At 62.7% G+C, this 21,099-nt stretch overlaps 1 protein-coding gene across 1 annotated transcript in view; it reads left to right on the plus strand.

Annotated features, from left to right (window-relative positions):
* The window catches only part of LOC141974085 (protein Smaug homolog 2-like), a 93,426-nt gene extending 76,708 nt beyond the window's left edge, over positions 1 to 16,718 (plus strand). The window contains exons 12-15 of the mRNA XM_074933336.1: positions 12,762 to 12,948; positions 13,381 to 13,498; positions 16,226 to 16,335; positions 16,680 to 16,718. Coding sequence (XP_074789437.1) covers positions 12,762 to 12,948; positions 13,381 to 13,498; positions 16,226 to 16,335; positions 16,680 to 16,718 — 454 coding nt within the window. The remainder of the gene's footprint in view (positions 1 to 12,761; positions 12,949 to 13,380; positions 13,499 to 16,225; positions 16,336 to 16,679) is intronic.
* Positions 16,719 to 21,099: the final 4,381 nt, after the last annotated feature.

Genomic DNA, 21,099 nt, shown 5'->3' on the forward strand with positions numbered 1-21,099 from the left:
CTCAGAGCTTTCCTTAGGGGGAGGTTTGGCGAGTTTTTTTAGGACGCCAGCGTACTGGAGCATGGAGCAGTCGTCGTCGCTCTCGGTGGCTTTGTCCCCATCGGTCCCCAAGGCATCGCCCAGTCTGCTGAAGACCCCCGCGGGCTGGGAGACAAGGTGAGAGGAGCCCGTCAGCACCCGCACCCCCATTTACCCTCCCCTGCCCCTCTGCCCCCCGAATTCTGCCCCTGGGATGGAGACCAGATGGATACCAGCCCTCTTGGGATGTAACGATGCAAAATGCTGCCTGCGGCAATTAATGACTAGGCTATAAAGCAGGTCTCTGCATCACCCATAACATCATATTCCCTCGGATTTGTCTCGAGGGGCTGAGTCTGCAACTTGTTTTACACCCCCAAGACTTCCGTGCTGAGCTTTTTGGCTCCAGAGGAGAGAAAAAACCTCCTGTATCCCCCCCACATTAAAGGGGTCAAAATAGCAGCGCAGATGAGGATCACCCAGGGATTGGGGATCCACTTGCCTTTGGTGGCTCCCTCCTGCTCTTCCCAGGGGTTCCCCACCATTGCCCCGTTATTTCAAGGCTCCTTCAGCCCTTCCGCGGCGAGCGAGAGGCTGCAAATCCCGATATAATCCTGGGGGAGAGGACCCTGATGCCGGGATCCCGGTGGGGTTTGGCCCAGCTGCCGAGAGCGACGGCTACACGGAGCCGCAGCTGAAAACCCACGTCCTCTCACCTTCCCTCCTGTGGCCGTGTCCGCTTTCGCCTCGGCTCCCAGCCGGTCGAAGACAGATGTCCTCTGCAGACCTGCAGTTTTCAGGAGAACGTGGGGTTTTGGAGGCTTCCCTGGAAAATGAAGCTGTGCCGGGTCAGCGCCGAGGGCTCGCGGCTTTTGAGCCCCGTCCTACCATTGGGGCACCGGCAAAATAAAATTCACTTGTCAAAAGCGTGCAGATGGCCACCCGTCCCCTCCTTCCTAAGGCTTAAACGGGCGCGAGTGGAGCCTTTACAGCTTGTGGTCAGTTAATATCTCCTTGGCATAACACAACTGCTGCCCAGTCGCTCTCTGGATGCGAAAATCCTCACGGGATTCGTAACGACAGGCTAATTTGGGGCTCAGCTGGGCTTCTGGAAGGGAAAACGAACATCAAGCCCCCCAAAGGCTGGTACCTTTGGCCGCTTGCTGTTCCAGGATTTTCTTCGTCCTCGGCGTGGTGCCCCGGGCACGTTGATGATGTATTTCCCTTCCATTTCCGCCGTCACCCGGCGGCGTTTTACCGGGACCGTTGGACGTTCTCCTGCCGTGTCGCATAATCCTGGGGGGATGAAGGAAAAGCGAATCGAGAGCTCTCGATGCAACGAGGCTCAGGGATGTGGGAGGGTTTTACGAGCGCTTGGGCACTATCCTGGGCTGGAGTGAGCTCTGAGCCTGGCACCAACAGAGCTCCCCCAGCACCGGGCTCTGCAAACACCCTCCCCCCGCCTCTAGCTGCCCCCAGCCGCAAAATCACAGAATCCTTTGGCTGGAAGGGACCTTAAAGGCCACCCACCCCCTACCGTGGGCAGGGACGGCTCCCACTCGACCAGGCTGCTCCCTCTGCTGTCCAGCCTGGGCGGGGGCACCCACAGCTGCTCCGGGCAGCCCGTTCTGTGTCCCACCAACCTCCCCGGCAAGAGTTTCTGATGGAAAACTCCCCTCTTCCACTTTCACACCGCTCTCCCTCGGCCTGTCTCTGCACCCTCTGATAAAAAGCCCCCCCGCCCTGTCCTGCAGCCCCCTGCAAACACGCAAAGGCTGCTTTAAGCTCTGGCCGGAGCCGCCTCCTCTCCAGGCTGAACCACCCCGGCTCTCTCAGCCTGTGCTGGTACGGGAGGTGCTCCAGCCCCCCCAGTCCCCCTCACAGCCTCCCCTGGCCCCGCTCGCCTGGGATCCCTTCTCTCTGGAGACATGCCAGGAGCACAACACACACAAGCCCACCAGAGACACACCGGGGCACAACACAGGGGCACCAGGCAGGAGCTCACACCTATGCAATTAATCAATTAATGTTTAATATGGCAACAGTTTCCTCAAGTCTCTCGCCTCTTCCTTCATTTTTTGCCCTGAAGTGACCTCAACCCCACAGCACCCAGGTCAGTCCCTTTCTCCCGAATGCTGCCACTCGCACACGATTCTTTCCCCACCTCGGTGCCATCCAAATCTGGATTGTCCATAGGGATCGCCGTGGCCCAGCAGGATGCCCAAGTCATCTGTTCCTTCAGGATCCTGACAAAAACCAGAACTAGGCCTCGGATCAGAACCCTGGCGTCAAGTTCGAAATCAGGGATTACCCACCAGGCACTGATTCGGTGAGTTTTTCCACCTTTATCTCAGGCCTCCCAGGCATGTAACTCCGTAGATTTTACCAGGGTCACAGGCACAATGCCAGCTGAGGGCAACTTCACCCTGGCAGCTTGGCCTGCGTGTATTTTCAGGGGGAACTGGCCCTTGTGATGGTCAAATATAGGAGCATCCTCACCTGATAATCCCATAGGACCAAATGCTCGTCTTTTGGGGTTCACATCATGTCCCCAGCGGTTACTGACAATAAAAACCGCTTGTGCCAACCTTATATCCCAGTTAGGGTGGGAAACACTGGCACGTCCCTTGATCAAGCCATTCATTTCGCTCAAGCACGCCATTAGCATGAGGTACTGTGGGGTATGAAACACGCCCCGATGCCTCGTGTGCCCGCTCCTCGACCACCCCGGCAGTCAAGTGGCTCCTGTTCCCTGATTAAACTGATCTGGGGGTTTCCTTCTCTGTCTGCTGTGGGTGCCAGGAATGATCTCGCTGTGAAATGAGGAGCTAGAAAATTAAAATAGGATATAGAAATTTGGCACTCAAGAAATGAAGGTATAACTTCGTTTAGAGATAAAGGTGGAAGACTTAGAGATCAGGTTAGGGGCTAGTGGCGCATTAGTTAAAAGATACCTAACATGAAAATAGGATAATAGATCATAGTTGATGGGCCAGAGAGCAGAACAACATGGAAACCTTGATTAATGGAAGCTGTGGGGGAACACTTCCTGATGGAATAGGAAGACAGCCCTAAAAACTGGTCAAAACCAACCCCACGGTCTGGCCTGGGTCCAGGAGGCTACAGAGACTGCGCAAGAAACCGAGGGAAAAAGTTCAACAGTGAGGAAGAGGAGCTGCTTCATGTCTGTGACCCCAGCCCATGACCACTGGGACACACTGCACAGACGCAACTAGGAGGAGACCGGGCAGAACATATGAAGATGACTTTCAGGCTCATTATAATACAAAGCAGGGATAGGTCATGCATATGCATAGGTGTATTATGAATATGTGATGCTTTGTAGCATAAAGCCGAGACAAGGTGCTACGAGAGGTACGTTGTGGTGGAACAATCCCCTGTGTGCCTCGGCGCTGAATAAACATACCGACTTTATAACCTTAGAGGTTGTGGAGTCGTGTTTCTGCAAGTCAAGGGCAGCAGGGAGTGGGGGGCACAGGGCCCCCCCCCAAGCTTCCAGCAGTTTGCCGAGGAAGCGGAGGCTGAAGATCTCGATCTTGTCCTCTAAATCCATGCGGACGAGCCCGTCCACCCTGTCACTGTAGATCAGGATCCCGGTGGCTTTGCAGTCCTCCCCCAGGATCACCTGGACCTGAGGGGGGGGGCAGATGGGGGGAGAGTGAGCCTTGAGGGGGCTGGTGGGGGGTCCCAGGGGTGCTGGCAGGGTCCCAGAGGGGCTGTGGGGAGGTCCCAGAGGGGCTGGGGTAGCACCTGAGGGGATCTAGAAGGTCCCCAAAGGAGCATGGGGGGAGGGGTGTGAGTGTTGGGGGCCCAGGGTAAAGGGGGGCTGGGGGGCCCTACTTTGTTTCTCTTGGTGGGGGTGACGGGTTAAAAGTGCTCGCTGGAGATGCTCACCACCTTCTCGCTGTCCTTCAGGCAGACGGAGCACATCCCGCCCTACAGAAACAGAAAAAGGGGAGGGGGGGGGGCGGAAATCAGCATCACTGTGTGTGTTACCCCCTCCCTGCCCCAAAAGCACCCCCGAACCGGGGCGGGGGGGTCTCACCGTGATGCTGCGGATGACGCCGATCTGTCCCACCGCCTGACTGTCCGGGTAGGTGTCACGGATCTTCACCTGGATGTCGGTGGTCACCCAGTCGCTGGAGCTCTGCTCGATCCCCGAGCCGGGGGTGTGGGGGCTGTTATCCCCTGGGTTCCAGCGAGGGTTTGCAGAGCCTGGCCCGGGCAGGGGGAAATCCTACGCGGTGCCTCCACCCGGAGCTGAGGCCTCCAGAGGCGCTGGGAGCGGGCCCGGCCTTCTAGCCCCAAAAATCAGCAAGGCAGAAAGACTTGCACTTTTTTTCAGGGGAGTCATCTGGTTTGGCTCTCCTGTTGCATTCCACCCAAAGCCTGGCCAGGGCTCGGGGGCTGAGACCAAAGGAATTTCTACCAAGCCGGAATACGTGGGTCCTCAGCCTTGAACAAGGATGCGAAAGCAAAGTTGGATACTTTGTCTCCTGACACATTCCGTACAGATTATATCTGGTGTCTAAGCTGCCTCTTTCCCTGGCGAGTTTCCCTGCTTTATTAATGACCACAGGCTAAGGTAGAGGCTTCAGCCCGGGGCCTGTTGCTCAGGCTGCAGCATTTCAGTGCTTGAGCACTGTTTACACCAGCACAGGCGGGTGGTGATACCTTAGTGCAGCACCCACGAGCACGGTGGGTATCAGTTATCACATCTACAGGATTCACCTACGGGGCAGCTCTGCCCTGGGCCGCTTGCCAAGCCTGAGCACTTCACAGGTGGATGCAGGGCAGGGATGGGGGATGCTCGGGGGGCCCTGGGGATGCAGCACAGGGAGATGGTAGCACCAGGATGCCGAGGGTCTCGGGGGAGCGTCACCCCCCACGAGCTCGTCTTACCGGCACGTGTCACCCCAAGATCCGGCATCGCCCCGGAGGGCCGAGCTCCGCCAGAGATTGAAGAGGAGGAGGAAGATGAGGACCAAGAGGCTGAGGAGGATGGTGGAAAGCAACGTGCTGCAGGAGCACTGGGATGGAGAGGGGCCGTCAGTGCCCCGAAGTGAAGGAATAAATTCACTGACGGGGTTTAAAGGCTCCCCCGAGACTGGTGGCACCCAGCAAGGGATGGCACCGGGTCCAGCTGGCACCGAAGCCAGCCCCCGCAGAGCAGGGGAGTTTCCTTCGGTGGGAAGCAGGTGGGATGTGCCCCCCGGTCCTCCAGTGGGTCCAGCTGCGGTGAGGGCAGGGAACTGAGAAGGGGGGGGGGGGCTGGACAGACGACCCCAAACCTGGGTTAGGTCTGCTCTGTGGGTAGAATCCCCCTCCAAAATGTCCACGGTCCCCAAGGAAAAGGGAAACTTGCGGCGCTCCCCGAGGGGGGATTCCGGTGGGGCCGGGCCCGGCGGCGGGAGCGGAGAGGTGAGGGGCAGGGAGGGGGTGTGGGCCGAGGGGCAGGAGGGAGAGGAGAGGCCGTGGGGCGGGAGGAGCGGGCAGGGCTGCGGGCAGGGGGGCGGCAGCAGCCCCGGGCCTGCCTGCCGGCCCTCAGAGGGGCCGCCCCGCCGCTCTCTCCCCGCAGGCTGCTCCCGGCCCCGCCGCCCGGCCCCGCGGCCGCTGGCTCCTGCGCCACGGGCTCCGGCACGGTGGGGAAGGGACGTTTCCCTCTCTGCCCTGCCGCCCTCCTCCCCCTCCGCCGCCCAAAATGGCCCCGAGTTGCTCTCAGCCCCCCAGCTTGGGTATTTTCCTCCGGGAGACCGTCCCCTCCCCGCCCCCGCCAGCCCGGGAGCCGTTTTCCTCCCCATCCCGCTAACGGCACGGCGACAGCTGCGGAGGCCCGGAATGAGCCTCTCGGCCGGTGCCCGCCCAAAGCCAGGCGGCCGCCCACCCCCTCTTCCGTGGCCACCTCGTTTTCCCTTTTCTGGGGCTTTTTTTCAGCGACATCCGAACAGATGCAGTTTTTCGCGGAAGCCGGGGTGCCCCCAGGCCGGCCGTCGCGTTTGTGGATAACAGGCGAGGGGGCACCTTTACACCGCGTCACGGTGGGGAAAACGGCACCGAAAGATCCCCCTCCCGAGGGGGAAGGAAGGACTTAACTCGTTATCCCGCTCCTTAATTAGTGACCTGCGCTGAGCTTCCCCATCATTATCAGAGTTGTTTCTAGGAGGGTGGTGGTGTCCCAACCTGTGCTGTGGCTATCGTGGTGCCCCTCACTCTGGGCCTAATTAACAGAGCTCATAACGAGGGGAGACCTCGTTAAGCCAGGTCTTTCCTCGCTGCAGGATCCAAAAGAACATGTTGGTGGATCTGAACAAGGAGATGATGAATGAAGTGGGCATCAGAGAGGTGGGAGACATCGTTGCCATCCTCAGACATGCCCGAGTCATGTGCAGGCAGGTACGGGGAAGTCTTGCCGGCTCGTTCAGCAGCAGAGTTTTGCCTCGAGCCTTCTTGTTCGCCTCCCCACAGCCTGAGGGGGGAGAACCCTTCCCGGTGGTTTTTTCCTCTGGGAGATGCGCAAGGCGGCCACCGAACGGCTCTGCCCCAGCTCCCCCGACGTTCAAGCCGAGCTGCGCCGCAGCGCCGGTAGCGCTGAGTGCGGGGGGGAGGTTTCTGGGAGGTGAAATCCCCTTGCACGATTAACGTAATTCCCTTCCAAAGGAAGGGCTCAGAGGATGGCTGCCCTCCGTGCGCTCCCGGGGGAAGGACCCCTCCTGAATTCAGCTGACGAGATGGACGCTTGTCCCGCTCGCCCAAGCCCCCGCGGTCCCAGAGCTCGCCCTCACTGCGCTGCCCCCCTTGCAGCCGCCAGCCGGACGATCGCCGCCAGCCTGAGCAGAGACTCGCCTCCCGCCGCCCCGCTCCCGCAGCGGCCCCACGCCTCCTCGATCTCCGTCCCCGTCTCCAACGCACCGGCCGCCGCGAAGGCAGGTAGGGAGGGGCGACGGATCCCGGCGGGAGCAACGCCACAAGCTGCTTTTTGCTTTGTGTTTCCTGCTCAGGGGCCCCCCAGTCAAATTTTAACAGCCCCTTTGGGTCCGGCGGTGGGTTTGTGAGCCAAGCACGCAGCACCCTTGTCTCTGAAATGGAGAGACAGGGATTTGAGGGGTGGTCCCCTCAGCGGGCGAGGCCTCGGCTGCCTGGCTGCACTCCAGCAAGGTGTCTGGGGGCAGAGTCCCTCAGTGGTCCCTACTGGGACCGGTAGGATTTAACAGCTTTGCTGCCCAAACAAAGAAATAGACTGGAACAGCAAATCTTTGTACTGTTAAGCAGGTATTCCTGGTTAGTGGCACTGGGATCGCCCCGGGGATTGTCCACCATGAGGCCTCCCAGAAATTAGTAAGGGGCATCGGTTTATATGCACACAGATCATGCATATTCATTAGCTTTCCTGGAAGGGGGTGTTTTATGATAATGAGTGCCCAGAATTCATTCACATAGTCCGAGCATGTGTAGGGAAAATAGGGTGGGGGTCTTTGGCAGTCGAGGGAAGCAGTAAGTAGTCTTCTTCACGGTGTTTGAAGTCAAGTCCAGGTGTGTCCTTCCTAAATCAGCAGAATCACCCTCCCTAGAACAGGGTCTCTGTGTCTCTTTGTTCGAGCCCCCTTATCTTAGTTTGCCCATTCTAGGAGTTGCGCAGGTGTCCACTGAAGGCCTTGAGTCTGCTCTCAGGGATTTCCGTAGGGAGCCTAACGAGCGTCTCAACCTTACCTCAACAGACCTAAACCTAAACCTTACCTAAAGGGACCTCGGGAAGCAGCTGAGGAGAAACTCGACTTGAGAACCAAACGAAGCAAAGCACAATCAAAGTTTTCGTATATCACATCCCAGTTTAGTCTCAATAACTGTCAGAAATTCATTTGTTTGAGCCCAGTCAGTGGGGACGAAGAGAGTGGGATCAAGTGCACCCGCAGCCAGTTTGGGGGTGACCTCAAGCTGAGCGGGGCAGGTTGATGCTCCAGAGAGAAGGGATCCCAGGCGAGCGGGGCCAGAGGAGGCTGTGAGGGGGACTGGGGGGGCTGGAGCACCTCCCGTACCAGCACAGGCTGAGAGAGCCGGGGTGGTTCAGCCTGGAGAGGAGGCGGCTCCGGCCAGAGCTTAAAGCAGCCTTTGCGTGTTTGCAGGGGGCTGCAGGACAGGGCGGGGGGGCTTTTTATCAGAGGGTGCAGAGACAGGCCGAGGGAGAGCGGTGTGAAAGTGGAAGAGGGGAGTTTTCCATCAGAAACTCTTGCCGGGGAGGTTGGTGGGACACAGAACGGGCTGCCCGGAGCAGCTGTGGGTGCCCCCGCCCAGGCTGGACAGCAGAGGGAGCAGCCTGGTCGAGTGGGAGCCGTCCCTGCCCACGGTAGGGGGTGGGTGGCCTTTAAGGTCCCTTCCAGCCAAAGGATTCTGTGATTTTGCGGCTGGGGGCAGCTAGAGGCGGGGGGAGGGTGTTTGCAGAGCCCGGTGCTGGGGGAGCTCTGTTGGTGCCAGGCTCAGAGCTCACTCCAGCCCAGGATGGTGCCCAAGCGCTCGTAAAACCCTCCCACATCCCTGAGCCTCGTCGCTTTTCCTTCGTCCCCCCAGGATTATGCGACACGGCAGGAGAACGTCCAACGATCCCGGTAAAACGCCGCCGGGTGACGGCGGAAATGGAAGGGAAATACATCATCAACGTGCCCGGGGCACCATGCCGAGGACGAAGAAAATCCCGCAACAGCAAGCAGCCAAAGGTACCAGCCTTTGGGGGGGTTGATGTTCGTTTTCCCTTCCAGAAGCCCAGCTGAGCCCCAAATTAGCCTGTCGTTACGAATCCCGTGAGGATTTTCGCATCCAGAGAGCGACTGGGCAGCAGTTGTGTTATGCCAAGGAGATATTAACTGACCACAAGCTGTAAAGGCTCCACTCGCGCCCGTTTAAGCCTTAGGAAGGAGGGGACGGGTGGCCATCTGCACGCTTTTGACAAGTGAATTTTATTTTGCCGGTGCCCCAATGGTAGGACGGGGCTGAAAAGCCACGAGCCCTCGGCGCTGACCCGGCACAGCTTCATTTTCCAGGGAAACCTCCAAAACCCCACGTTCTCCTGAAAACTGCAGGTCTGCAGAGGACATCTGTCTTCGACCGGCTGGGAGCCGAGGCGAAAGCGGACACGGCCACAGGAGGGAAGGTGAGAGGACGTGGGTTTTCAGCTGCGGCTCCGTGTAGCCGTCGCTCTCGGCAGCTGGGCCACCGGGATCCCGGCATCAGGGTCCTCTCCCCCAGGATTATATCGGGATTTGCAGCCTCCCGCTCGCCGCGGAAGGGCTGAAGGAGCCTTGAAATAACGGGGCAGTGGTGGGGAAACCCCTGGGAAAAGCAGGAGGGAGCCACCAAAGGCAAGTGGATCCCCAATCCCTGGGTGATCCTCATCTGCGCTGCTATTTTGACCCCTTTAATGTGGGGGCGATACAGGAGGTTTTTTCTCTCCTCTGGAGCCAAAAAGCTCAGCACGGAAGTCTTGGGGGTGTAAAACAAGTTGCAGACTCAGCCCCTCGAGACAAATCCGAGGGAATATGATGTTATGGGTGATGCAGAGACCTGCTTTATAGCCTAGTCATTAATTGCCGCAGGCAGCATTTTGCATCGTTACATCCCAAGAGGGCTGGTATCCATCTGGTCTCCATCCCAGGGGCAGAATTCGGGGGGCAGAGGGGCAGGGGAGGGTAAATGGGGGTGCGGGTGCTGACGGGCTCCTCTCACCTTGTCTCCCAGCCCGCGGGGGTCTTCAGCAGACTGGGCGATGCCTTGGGGACCGATGGGGACAAAGCCACCGAGAGCGACGACGACTGCTCCGTGCTCCAGTACGCTGGCGTCCTAAAAAAACTCGCCAAACCTCCCCCTAAGGAAAGCTCTGAGCCGGGAGGAACCGTCAAGGCGGAAGCCACCAGTTCGGAAGCCAAACCGGTCCCCGTCACCGCAGCCACCCAGCGACCGGGTCGCAGGAACGCCGCCGGTAGCCGTACGGCAACAAAACCGTCACCGGCGGCGTCTAAAATCGGCGGCGTCAGCGTTGTGGCAGTGCCGGTCGAAGCGCGGGGTGGTGACGGCACCAGCACGAAGGATAAAAGCGAACCCGAATTTTGGGCGAGAGTCAGAAGGACTTGGGGTCCCTGGTGCCCCAGATCATGAGTGCTGGGGGGTCCCTGGTGCCCCAGGTAACAGGTACTTGGGGGGTGGACTCTTGGGTTCCCCCCAGCCAGAGGGGGCTCGTGGGGGCTGACGGAGCCGCCGGGGCCCTGGCAGGCAGCCGCACGCCGCACTACGGCTCGCAGACGCCGCTGCCCGACGGCAGCCGCACGCCCGCCCAGAGCGGCGCCTGGGACCCCAACAGCCCCAACACCCCCTCCGGGTAGGTCCGGGGGGTCCCCCCGTTTACCGGTGTTGCCTTTAGGGTAAGAGCTCACTTAGTAAGAGAGAAATCCCCTTGCGTTCTGGCCGGTCCTCAGAGATCAGAGGGGCGAGGGGCGGCTGGACTTGTCCCTTAATAGGTGTGACATGAAATTGGTATTAATATACCAGTCGGGACTGGGACCCTGATCCGAGCCAGCCCCAGCGGGCACTCAGGAGAAACAGTCAGATTCACGGATAGCACGGTTTGTTTTCATGCAGCGTTGACAGGTTCCCTGAGGCTGCCTGTGATAAACGCACAAGCTGCAGGTTGGCTCTAGAGCACTACAGCAACCGAGAAAACCCAACCCGGAACGATTGCAGTCCCACACACACAGTTCCCGCGGATGCACTGGGCGTAGCCCCCTCTGGGGGGGCGAGAGCACGAACCCGTGGGTCTGTCCCTCCGCTTTGGTGTCGGGTGGTCGTCCCTCCAAGTTGGGTGCAGGCTTGGGGTGCTATTTGTGGTGGTAGGTCGGGGTGAGCGGGTGGGGCTGGAGTCCAATCAACATTCTGTCAATACTGACCCAGTTTCGTGGTGCCAAGGGGCACGGCGGGCTTCTGTGGGAAAAGGAGGGAGGACGGGAAGCAAGATGGACTTGGTACAGTGGGTGCAGGAGAGAAGGGAGGGTGAGCACAGAGTTTGTGTGTCGCCACAAAAAGTCATATTTGAAGGGAGCCGAGCAGAGGAGGCGATAAAATCCCGAGTAAAAGCCTGGCTGGCTGGCCGGGCCCAAAGAGCTGTGGGGAAGGGAGTTAACTCCAGTTTACCACCAGTGGCATCCCCCAGGGCTGGGTGTTGGGGCCGCTCCTGTTTAACACCTTCACTGATGAGCTGGACGAGGGGCTCGAGTGCCCCCGCGGTCAGTTTGCAGGTGACACCCAGCCGGGTGGGGGTGTTGGTCTCTCGAGGGTGGGGAGGCTCTGCAGAGAGACCTGGCCAGGCTGGAGCCATGGGCTGAGCCCAGCTGGGGGAGTTTCACCGAGGGCAAATGCCGGGGGCTGCCCTTGGGCCACAACAGCCCCAGCAGGGCTACAGCCTGGGGGAGGAGTGGCTGGAGAGCTGCCGGTCAGAGAGGGACTGGGGGGGTTGAGAATCAGTCGACCAATCCATCAGGGTTTAGCCCCGCGTTCCCCCCACCTCCCCACACGATTGCACAGGGACGCAGCCTCAGTCTCCTCCCTGTCCCCTTTCTTTTGCTGCAGGTGGCATCAGCCCGTGGCCGCAGGAGCCGGCCGAGGCAGGAGTAGCTCTCTCTGGCCCCCCGCCCCCTCCTGCGCCCTGGCAGCACCAACGTCAAGGCCAGCGACATGAAACAGTCACTTTTATCTTGGCGTCCGGGATCAAGAACAAGCTCTGCCTGTAGGAGAGCCAGCCCCTCTGCGAGGCTCTCAGACACACCCTGCCACCCCCCGGGACGGCCGCAGAGCCTTGGCTCTCCGGCTGCGCCAGTAAGGAGCGTTTGCCCGGTGCCGGCGGCGACCCCCCGATGGAGCCTTCGTGCCCCGATGCTGCTCGAGGGCCACCACCTCCTCTCGAGGGGCCCGAAGATGCAGCCACCGAGTCGGGGCCGTCCCGGTCCGCGGCGGCTCCTGAGGAGAACAGGCACCCGCCCTTGTGCCCCCCCACCAGCAGCAGCGGGCCGGGGGGAGCAGGTGAGTGGGGCCGGCGGGGGGGCGGGAAGGGCTCTGGGGGGAATTGAGAGGACAGAGGGGGCGGGAAGGGGTCTGGGGGGGAATTGAGAGGACAGAGGGGGCGGGAAGGGGTCTGGGGGGGAATTGAGAGGACAGAGGGGGCGGGAAGGGGTCTGGGGGGGCACATTAAGGGCTGAGAAGGGACATTGAGGGTGAGGAGGGGTGGGAGGGGGGACAGGGAGGGGCCTGGGAGGGATGGGGGTTGAGGATGGGCTGGACGGGTTGCGGGGGAAATGTAGGGGACAGACAGAACTTGGGGATACATTAAGGGGTCCCAGGTGGACACAGGGGACTTCGCGGGGGGGTGTCCCACAGAGAGGACCCGTGCCCACGCTCTGACCCCCCCCTCTTCTCCCCCCAGCTCTGCCCTCCCAGCTGCACCCCAGCCCGCTGGAGCCCTCCCTCTCGCTGTTGCCCGGCAGTGCCCAGGGAGGGGGACCCGAATGGGTGTGGGGGGGTGATGAAACCCCTGTCCCCGTGCCCCCCTACTCCCATTTTTGGGCCCATGCCCCCCTGCTCCCCCAAAGCAGTGTGGCCTCTTCGGGTAGTGAACAGACCACGCAATGGCTCTGGGGGCTGGGAAGGGGCTGGTGCCACCCTGACACCGCCCCCCCGCCCCCCCCCAGCTGGGCCTTCGGCTCCCACTCGCTCCCTGTAGCTGGCTTGGGATGGGGGGTGGGGGGGCAGCAGGAGCAGCACCCCTTTGTGTTGCACCCCCCCGTGCTGCTCCCCGCCCACCTGGGGCCTGCTGGGGGGGCCCCCAACCCCTTGCCCCCCCTCGGCGGCCTCCCCCTCGGTGCTCAGAGACATCAGGTGAGTGACGGGGATGGGGGGGGCAGGTCGGGGGGGGGGGGCGGTGGTGTGTGTCCTCAGGGTGCGAGGGGGCAATGTGGGGGTCCTTGGGGATTTGGGGGGAGTCTGGAGTTGGGGAGTGGATTTGGGGCTCTTAGCGGTGGGGGGGCAGATGCTGGGGTCCATCAGGTTTGGGGGGTGCAGGTGGGGGGGTCCTTCAGGATTTGGGGGCGTCCTGTGCTTTAGGGGGGGGTGGGTAGGTGGGGGGGTCCTTGGGGAGATGGGGGTGGGGGACTGGATGAATTTGGGGTGTGTTTGGGGGGGGGGGCAGACATTGGGATCCTTGAAGCTCCTTCACCCTGGGGGCTCTTTTCTTGGGGGGAGGGGGCCTCCTGGTGGGTCCAGCCTCCACAAATCAGCCTTCTGTCCGTCCCCTGTCCCCCCCCCTCATAGAGCCTGTGTTTCGGCTGTGGGGGGGCCGGGGGCTCCCCGGGGAGCCGCAGCGCGGGGCAGCAGAGCCACTCGCTGTCCGTCCACACCTCGGCCCAGGCCCCGCTCGCCTTGCCCCAGGGTACGTCTTGGGGGGGGACACGGACCCCCCCAAACCTTGGGGGGAGGAACTCTGAAACCTTGGGGAACCCCTGAGTGTGGGGGGAACCTGTGCTCCCCCCCTTCCCTGGCAACAGGTTTGGGGGGAGATGTTTTGGTCCTGATGTGGGAGGTTTGGGGGGGTTCAGCGTGTCTTGACCACCCCCTATGTGGGTAATGAGTTGTTGGGGGTGGTACAAGTCTGGGGGCCCCCCTCACCCCAGTTTCTGTACCGCAGCCCCCCCCGAGTGTCCCCTCCTCAGCACGGACCTGGAGATCAGCGCCATGCTGGAGCCGCTGCATCTGAGCATGACGGAGAACGCGCTGGGCCGTGAGGGGGGGCCGAGGGGGAGCAAAGGGACATGAGAGGGGTACAGGGACAGGGCAGGGGCAGGGGGGGGAAACAAGAGACATGGCAGGAGGGGATATGAGGGGGGGACACAGGGACAGGGTGAATTTGGGGACCCAGGGGGGATGGGGGGTGCTGGGGGGGGACACAGGAAGGGGTTTTGGGGGGGCGATGTAATGCGATGTGGCCCCACCCCCAAGATACCCCTGACACCCCCCCGCCCCCACTCAGATGGCACAGACAAGACCTCCACCATCTGATGGCCCTGCCCCCCCCTCTCCAAATCTGGGGGGTCCCACCCATAACCCCTCTCCCCGCACCCCCCTCCCCAGGACCCCAGCGCACCCTCTGACCCCCCCCCTCCTCTCCCCCCAGCTCTGCCCTCCCAGCTGCACCCCAGCCCGCTGGAGCCCTCCCTCTCGCTGTTGCCCGGCAGTGCCCAGGGAGGGGGACCCGAATGGGTGTGGGGGGGTGACAAAACCCCTGTCCCCGTGCCCCCCCGCCCCCCTTGTGAGGACCACACCCCCCTGCTCCCCCAAAGCAGCGTGGCCTCTTGGGGCAGCGAACAGACCGAGGAGCCGGCCGGCGGCCGCAACACCTTCGAGGAGGAGGGCAGCGGCATGAAAGGTGGGGTTTGGGGGGCCGTTTGGGGGTGGGGGGGCTCAGAGGCAGCTGCCAGTCCATGTCACACTCCTGTCCCCCCCCCAAGATGTCCCCTCCTGGCTGGAGAGCCTGGGGCTGCAGAAATACACGGCGCTTTTCTCCCAAATGACGTACGAGGAGATGATGACGCTGACAGCACATCAACTCAAGTCGCAGGTCAGATGGGGTGTGTGTCCCCCTCCCATGTCCCCAAATGAAGGGGGAGACACTGTCTCCCCCTCCCTGGTCACTTTGACCCTGCTTGTCCCCTCCTTGTCCCTGCAGAATGTCCCCAAGCGCGCACGGCAGAGGATCCTCCTCAGCATCCAGAAGCTGCGAGAGCGGCCGAGCATCCTCAGGGTGCTGGAGCAGGTGGGACGGTGACAGGGTGGCCCTCGGGTCCCTTGCGGTGGCCTCAGGTCCTCAGATGTAGCCCCAGGGTGGCCCATGGCCTCTTCTATACAACAAGGCCTGGCACGGTGTGTCCCTTATTCTCTTACGTCCCCAGGGATGGCACAGGGTGTCCCCCACATCCCGTTGTCACCAATGGTGTCCCTGCTCCCCCTCATGTCCCCAGAGATGGCACAGGGTGTCCCCGAGGGTGGCATACAGTGTCCCTTGTCCTCATATCCCCAGAGGTGTCCCCCACATCCTTGACACCCCTCCCCGTGTCCCCCGCAGTCTCACAAGATGTCCCTGGTCACCTCCCCCGTGTCCCCAGGACTGGGGGTGGGGTGGGGTTTAGGGTGTGTGTCCCCTCTGTGGTCCTCACATGTCCCCCCGTCTCCTTGACACGTCCCCCCCACTCACCACAGCACATCCTAGATGGAGGCAATCTGTTGCCGGTGCTTCAGGAGCTCCAACAGATCATAGTGACCCCCATTAAAGCTCTTCAGCGCCCCCGGGCCGCTCCCCCCACAAATGACACCTCTGACGGGGCTCCTTCAGGGGCCACCAAAGCCAAAGGCCCCGCAGCCCCCATCACTGAGAAGGACATCCCGGGGCTGTTCACCCGTGTCATGGGCAAAGGTGAGATACGCCCCTCACCCCAATTCCTTTTTTGGGGGGGTCCCAGGGTGCTGCGGAGGGAAGAATCAGGGTGTCTGGGTCTGTCCCTTACTGTCCCCCTACCCCCTCAGTCTGCACCCAGCTCCTGAATTCGTGGCCGGATGAGAAAAACGTCACCACTTATCTCCAGCTCTTGGAGCAGTGCCTGAGCCACGAGGTATGGGGGGGGCTGGGGAGATTTTGGGGGGACTGTATTGCTTGGAAGGGGTCTATAGGTCTGTGTGACCCCCCCATGTGCCCCCTTCCACCCCCAGGCATTCACAGAGACACAGAAGAAGAGGCTCCGCACCTGGTGGTGGCAGGTCCAGAGGCTGCTCCGCACCTTCCCACTCGGTGCCCGTCGACAGCTCGCCCCAGGCCCTGCTCGCCCTCCCCCAGGGTACGTCTTGGGGGGGGACACGGGCCCCCCCAAACCTTGGCGGGGGGGGAAGACAAAACCTTGGGGCACCCCCTGAGTGGGGGGAGGAACCTGTGCTCCCCCCCTCCCCTCCGCACCCCCCATCCCACTAGGGCGGGGGAAGATGTTCTGGTCGTGGTGTGGGAGGTTTGGGGGGTTCAGAGTGCCTGGTCCCCTCCCTAGGAGGGCTGGGGGGGTCGGGTACAAATCTTGGGGCCCCCCCTTACCCCAGTTTCTGTTCCGCCCCCCCTCAGAGCGTCCCCTCCCCGGCACGGACCTGGAGATCAGCCCCACGCCTGAGTCGCTGTTCAGCATGGTGGAGCAAGTGCTGGGCGGTGAGGGGGGTTCGGGGGGGCAAAGGGACGTGAGAGGGGTCCAGGGATGTGGGGGGGGTCCAGGGACAGGGTGGGGGCACGGGGGGAGACAGAGCCATGGCAGGAGGGAGTATGGGGGACACACACGGGGACAGGGTGAATTTGGGGACACAGGGGAGGATGGGGAGCACGGGGGGGGCGCTGGGGGGGGCAGGAAGGGATTTGGGGGAGGGGAGGGGTGTAAGGGGATGTGGCCCCCCCCAAGTACCCTCTGACACCCCCCATCCCCCCGCAGATGGCTCAGACAAGACCTCACCATCTGATGGCACCGCCCCCCCTCCCCCCACGACCCCTCCCCCCACTCCACGGGGGGGTGTCACCCCTCCATGACCAGTCTCGCTCGGTTCCTCCACCCCCCCCACCCCCAAAATAAGCGGCGGGGAGGGGCGGTGGGGATTAACACAGACACCCCCTGCCCCCCCTTTACCCCCTCTCCCCCATTTTTGTCGGTTTTCACCGTTTTTAACAATCCCAAATCTTTGCGGTTTTGATGGGTTTTTCAGTTTTTATTCCTTTTCTCTTCATTACTGTATCAGTACCCCAAATGATATTAACGTATATTAATACGCATTAATAATATCATTATTATTTACAGCCCAAACTGAGGGACACGGCGATGCCCCCCCTTCCCTCCCCTCCCCCAGGGTGGGGATGCCCCAGGACCCCTCCCCCGTCGGTACAGCCCCCCGCCCCCCCTTTGTACCCGCAGCGCCGCGGCCCTCTGCGATAGAAAACGTTATTTTAGACACAAGTTGTTAGGAATAACTTTAGTTCCGGCTGTGGCTACTAACCCTGACTACGTTATTAAAGAGAAAACCAGAAACACCCCCCAAAGTGCCTGGTTTTTCCCCAAAACGGGGAGGGGGGACACGCCGCTCTGTCGCTGGAGGAGTCGGAGGCGTCGCTGGGGCTCTCGTCGTCCTCCGAGGCCTCGCTGGGGTCAGGCGGGGGCTGTGCGGGGTCCCCCCCTCGCTGCCCCCCCGGACTCTTCCTCCTCTTCCTCTCCCTCCTCCTCGTCGCTGTTGCTGCCCAAAATCTCCTCCCGGTCACGAGCGGCCCGGGCGGTGTCACTGCCCCCCCCGGAGGTCCCCCCAGCCACCTTCCTCCTCCTCCTCATCTTCGGCCTCATCCTCTTCCTCGCTGAGGGCCGAGCCCCCCCGCCCCGCTCGCTGCTGCTCCCGGAGCCTTCGGCCCCCTCCTCCTCCTCCTCGCTGCCCTCTCCCCCTTCGCTCTCGCTGCCTTCCTCACGCTCTTCGTCTGGAGGAGGAGGAAGAGGAGGAGGGGAAGAGATTATGGGGGAGGGCGTTGGGGGGGCCCCACACATTCTGCCCCCCCGGGTCCCCCTGTTTGGCTGATTAGGGATATCGATTAACCTCCGACAGCAGAGTGGAAAGAGCCGGCGTCTTCTGCTGCAAATAACTCCAGAGTGTGGGGAATAATACAGAGCCCACGGAGTGAGACAAGGGAGAGCAGTGCAACCAGGAGAGCACAGGGCAACGCCTCAGAGCATCCCTGCCCGAGAGAGAGCACAGGGGTTAAGGCAGATCCCTCAGCCCTTGCCCCCGCTGCCAGCCCCCAGCCCCGCGGGCAGCCCCGGTTCCAGCGAGGGTTTGCAGAGCCTGGCCCGGGCAGGGGGAAATCCTACGCGGTGCCTCCGCCCGGAGCTGAGGCCTCCAGAGGCGCTGGGAGCGGGCCCGGCCTTCTAGCCCCAAAATCAGCCCGGCAGGAGAGCCGGCGCCTTTGTTTGGAGCGGGAATATCTGGTTTGGCTCTCACAGGAGATTGCCCCCGAGCCTGGCCAGGGCTCAGGGGAGAAGCTCAGGGGTTTCCCTGCTCATCTCTTGGATCACGCGCAGGGTCTCACGGGTACGGCAGCGGCACGAGCCCGCGGGACGTCTGCCCAGCCCCCGTCCCCACCCGCCACGGCACCGGGCGCTCCCAGCATCAGCGCCAGCCCAGGGCAACGCGCGCGGCCGGTAACTCCACGGTGCCGGGGGCCCCCGGCAGCCGGGAACAGCGTGGCCGCCCCGATGGCAGCGTGGTCGCCGGGAGCGGCGTGGAGCAGAACCTGCCTGGCAGAGCGAACACCTCGTCCCACGCCGAGGTACAGCCGTGGGGGGGCTCCTGGGCGTGGGTGCTCGGGGACACCGGATGCTCGGGGCCTTTGCGTCCCCCCGGTGCTTTGGGGCCCTGGATGCTCGGGGTCCCTGGTGCCACCATTACAGGGGTGCTGGGGGTCCCTGGTGCCCCCGTACCGCGAGTGCCCAGAATCCCGGGGTGCTCAGGGTCCAAGGGGTGGGGATGCCACCCATGGGTGCCTGTGGCAGGTTCCCCCCCAGTGAAAGCAGCTTCTTGGCTGCTGAAGCGTAGCAGCTCCTGGCTGCCTGTTCTCGGGGCTTGGCGGTAACTGGGGCCTTTGGCTAACGGGAGCCGCTGTAGGCTACAGGTCAGAGTCACCTGGCTATAAATGGAGTCCCCTGGGAGCCCTTTGGAGCTCGTCCCCTGGAGCAGCAGCTGCGGTCGAGGCCTCTCCCCTGGGGTCGGGACGCTGCCCAAGGAAACTCCTCGAGGGGCCCTGGGTCGGGACGCTGCCCTGAGCAGGTCCTCGAGGGTGAGAGCCCTCACTTGTCAGGTGAGCGAGAGAGCGTTTGGGGTTGCCCTTAGACCCCAGAAAGTCGATCTGCTCTCCTCTCACAGACATCCGCACCTGTGATTCACCGAGAGCTAGTTAATGGTGTTGATAATTTTTTATTGTTGGTGGTTGGTTGTTTATCTGAGAGCCTCCGCAACGGTGCCGCTCACCCCCCCCCCATCCTTCTCCCCGCAGGACGCTCCGGTGACGCGGCGCGACCCCAAGCGGCCAAGCGCCATCCCTGTCCCCAAGGATGGGCCCCAGGGGACAGACGGGGACTCCCCCACTGTGCCTGGCACACTCCTCCCGGCACAGAGCCAGGAACACCCACATCCCTGCTGAGCCACCGCGGCAACCCTGGCAAACCCCCCGGCAGAGAAGAGCTGCCCAGAGACCCTCCTCTTCCTCACCTTCAGCCACCCCGACCAGCAACACCCGGCTCCACGCCGGGAGAGAAGAGCGGAGCCAGGGATGCCCCAGGATGTGCTGTGCCACACGCTCTCGGCACCGGTTTTCGCAGTGATCCCCCAGTAAATGGTTTGCCGACAGCCAAGCGTTTCCTCTGACTCTTTGCCGGGGTGGGTTTGGCACCGCCGGGACTCGAGGGGCGCCCGGCTTCCCTCCCGCTGCCGGCACGGCATTCAGCAAAGGCCCGGCGCTCTCCATCGCCGCGGCCCAGAGGGCCCCCTGCCTCGAGAACAGCCCCGCAAACTCCACAAAAACTCGGTTTTTTCTCCCCAAACGGGAGCGGGAAGGCTGGATTCGGCGCAGCCGGAACCCTTGGCTCACGGGTGGCCCGTTCCCCGGCGCCTGCCGGGAGCCGCAGAGGCTCTCCCCCTGCTCAGAACCGCTGCCGTCAGCGCTGCCGCAGGAGCTCCAATCCCACTCCAAAACCTCCGGCACCTGCTCCCGGGTGGAGCTGCGGGGAGCGAGGAGACCGTCACCCAGCGCCCACCGACCCGTCGCCTGCCGGCACTCGCCGCGGCCACGCTGCAGCGGGTCTGGGCGTCGGCGATGGCACCAAGGGGTGTGAGGCAGGCGAACGCGGGGACTCGGTTCTGCCGCCAAGAACCCACCAGCCACCGCGCCTTGACCCGCGCCCACGGACGGCTTTCCGCAGCTGGTTATCGATCGCCGGCCAAAACCTGCGGAGGGAAAGCGGTTCAGGGGCACCGGGGCCAGCAAGTCAGGGCTGGCCTAAGCCCACACGCACCTTTGGGGGTGGCAGAATTCAGTGGGGGGTAGGGAGCTCAGAACCGTGACGTCCACGAAGGCCTCGGCGGCACCGGCACCGGGCACCGGCGGAAGGTGGCCAGGCTGGTGGGTGACGATGGGTGCAGGAATGGGGGGCGGGGGGGGCTGTGGATGCGGGACAGGGATGGGGGATGCTCGGGGGACCCTGGGGATGCGGCACCGGGGAATCCGGGTGCTTGGGGGTCCCTACGGGTGGACACATTAGTGCGGTGGGTGCCAGGTCCCATCTCCCCCACCCTCACACAGAGCACCCCCATCCTGACGCCCTGCAAGGAGCTGCCAGCAGCCCCCGGCCCGGTGAGCGCCGCAGCCGGCAGCGCGGCGGCCGTGGACTTTGCCCTTCCCGAGCGGCCGAAGAGCTGCCAAAGCAGCACCAAGCGCCGCAGCCACCGCAGTGCTGCCAGCGGCGAAGCCCCGACGGCCACGCGCGACGCCGTCCCGCTTAACAGTGAAGGAAGCGGCCACCACCAAAACGCAGGCGATGGAGGAGCCGCTGGGGAAAACGGAGCTCGCTGGCGGGGCCGCCGAAGCGCCGGCAGGTACCGGCCCGCGGTTACCATCTGTGGAGGTGGCAGTGCCAAAAGTCACTGTGAGGCTGAGCGTCGCCGGCACAGCACCAGCAGCCGCTCCTCAAGCCAAGGAGCCGGTGTTCCGGCTGCCCCACTTGGAGGGGGCTGTGCTCTTCCTCCCTCCTCATCCTCCTCCAGGGACATGGAGAGGGGGTACACACACTGGGAGGAGGGGCTTGGGGACACCCAGGGATGCTTCAGGACGGTCCAGGGACAGTCCAGAACTTCTGGGGACATTTGGGGACACCTGGGGACCCCCAGGGAGCTCTGGGCATGGTCAGGGACATGCAGAGAACCTCA

The sequence above is a fragment of the Athene noctua genome, unplaced genomic scaffold (assembly GCF_965140245.1).
Source record: "Athene noctua unplaced genomic scaffold, bAthNoc1.hap1.1 HAP1_HAP1_scaffold_31, whole genome shotgun sequence".
In the NCBI taxonomy this organism is placed as follows: Eukaryota; Metazoa; Chordata; class Aves; order Strigiformes; family Strigidae; genus Athene; species Athene noctua.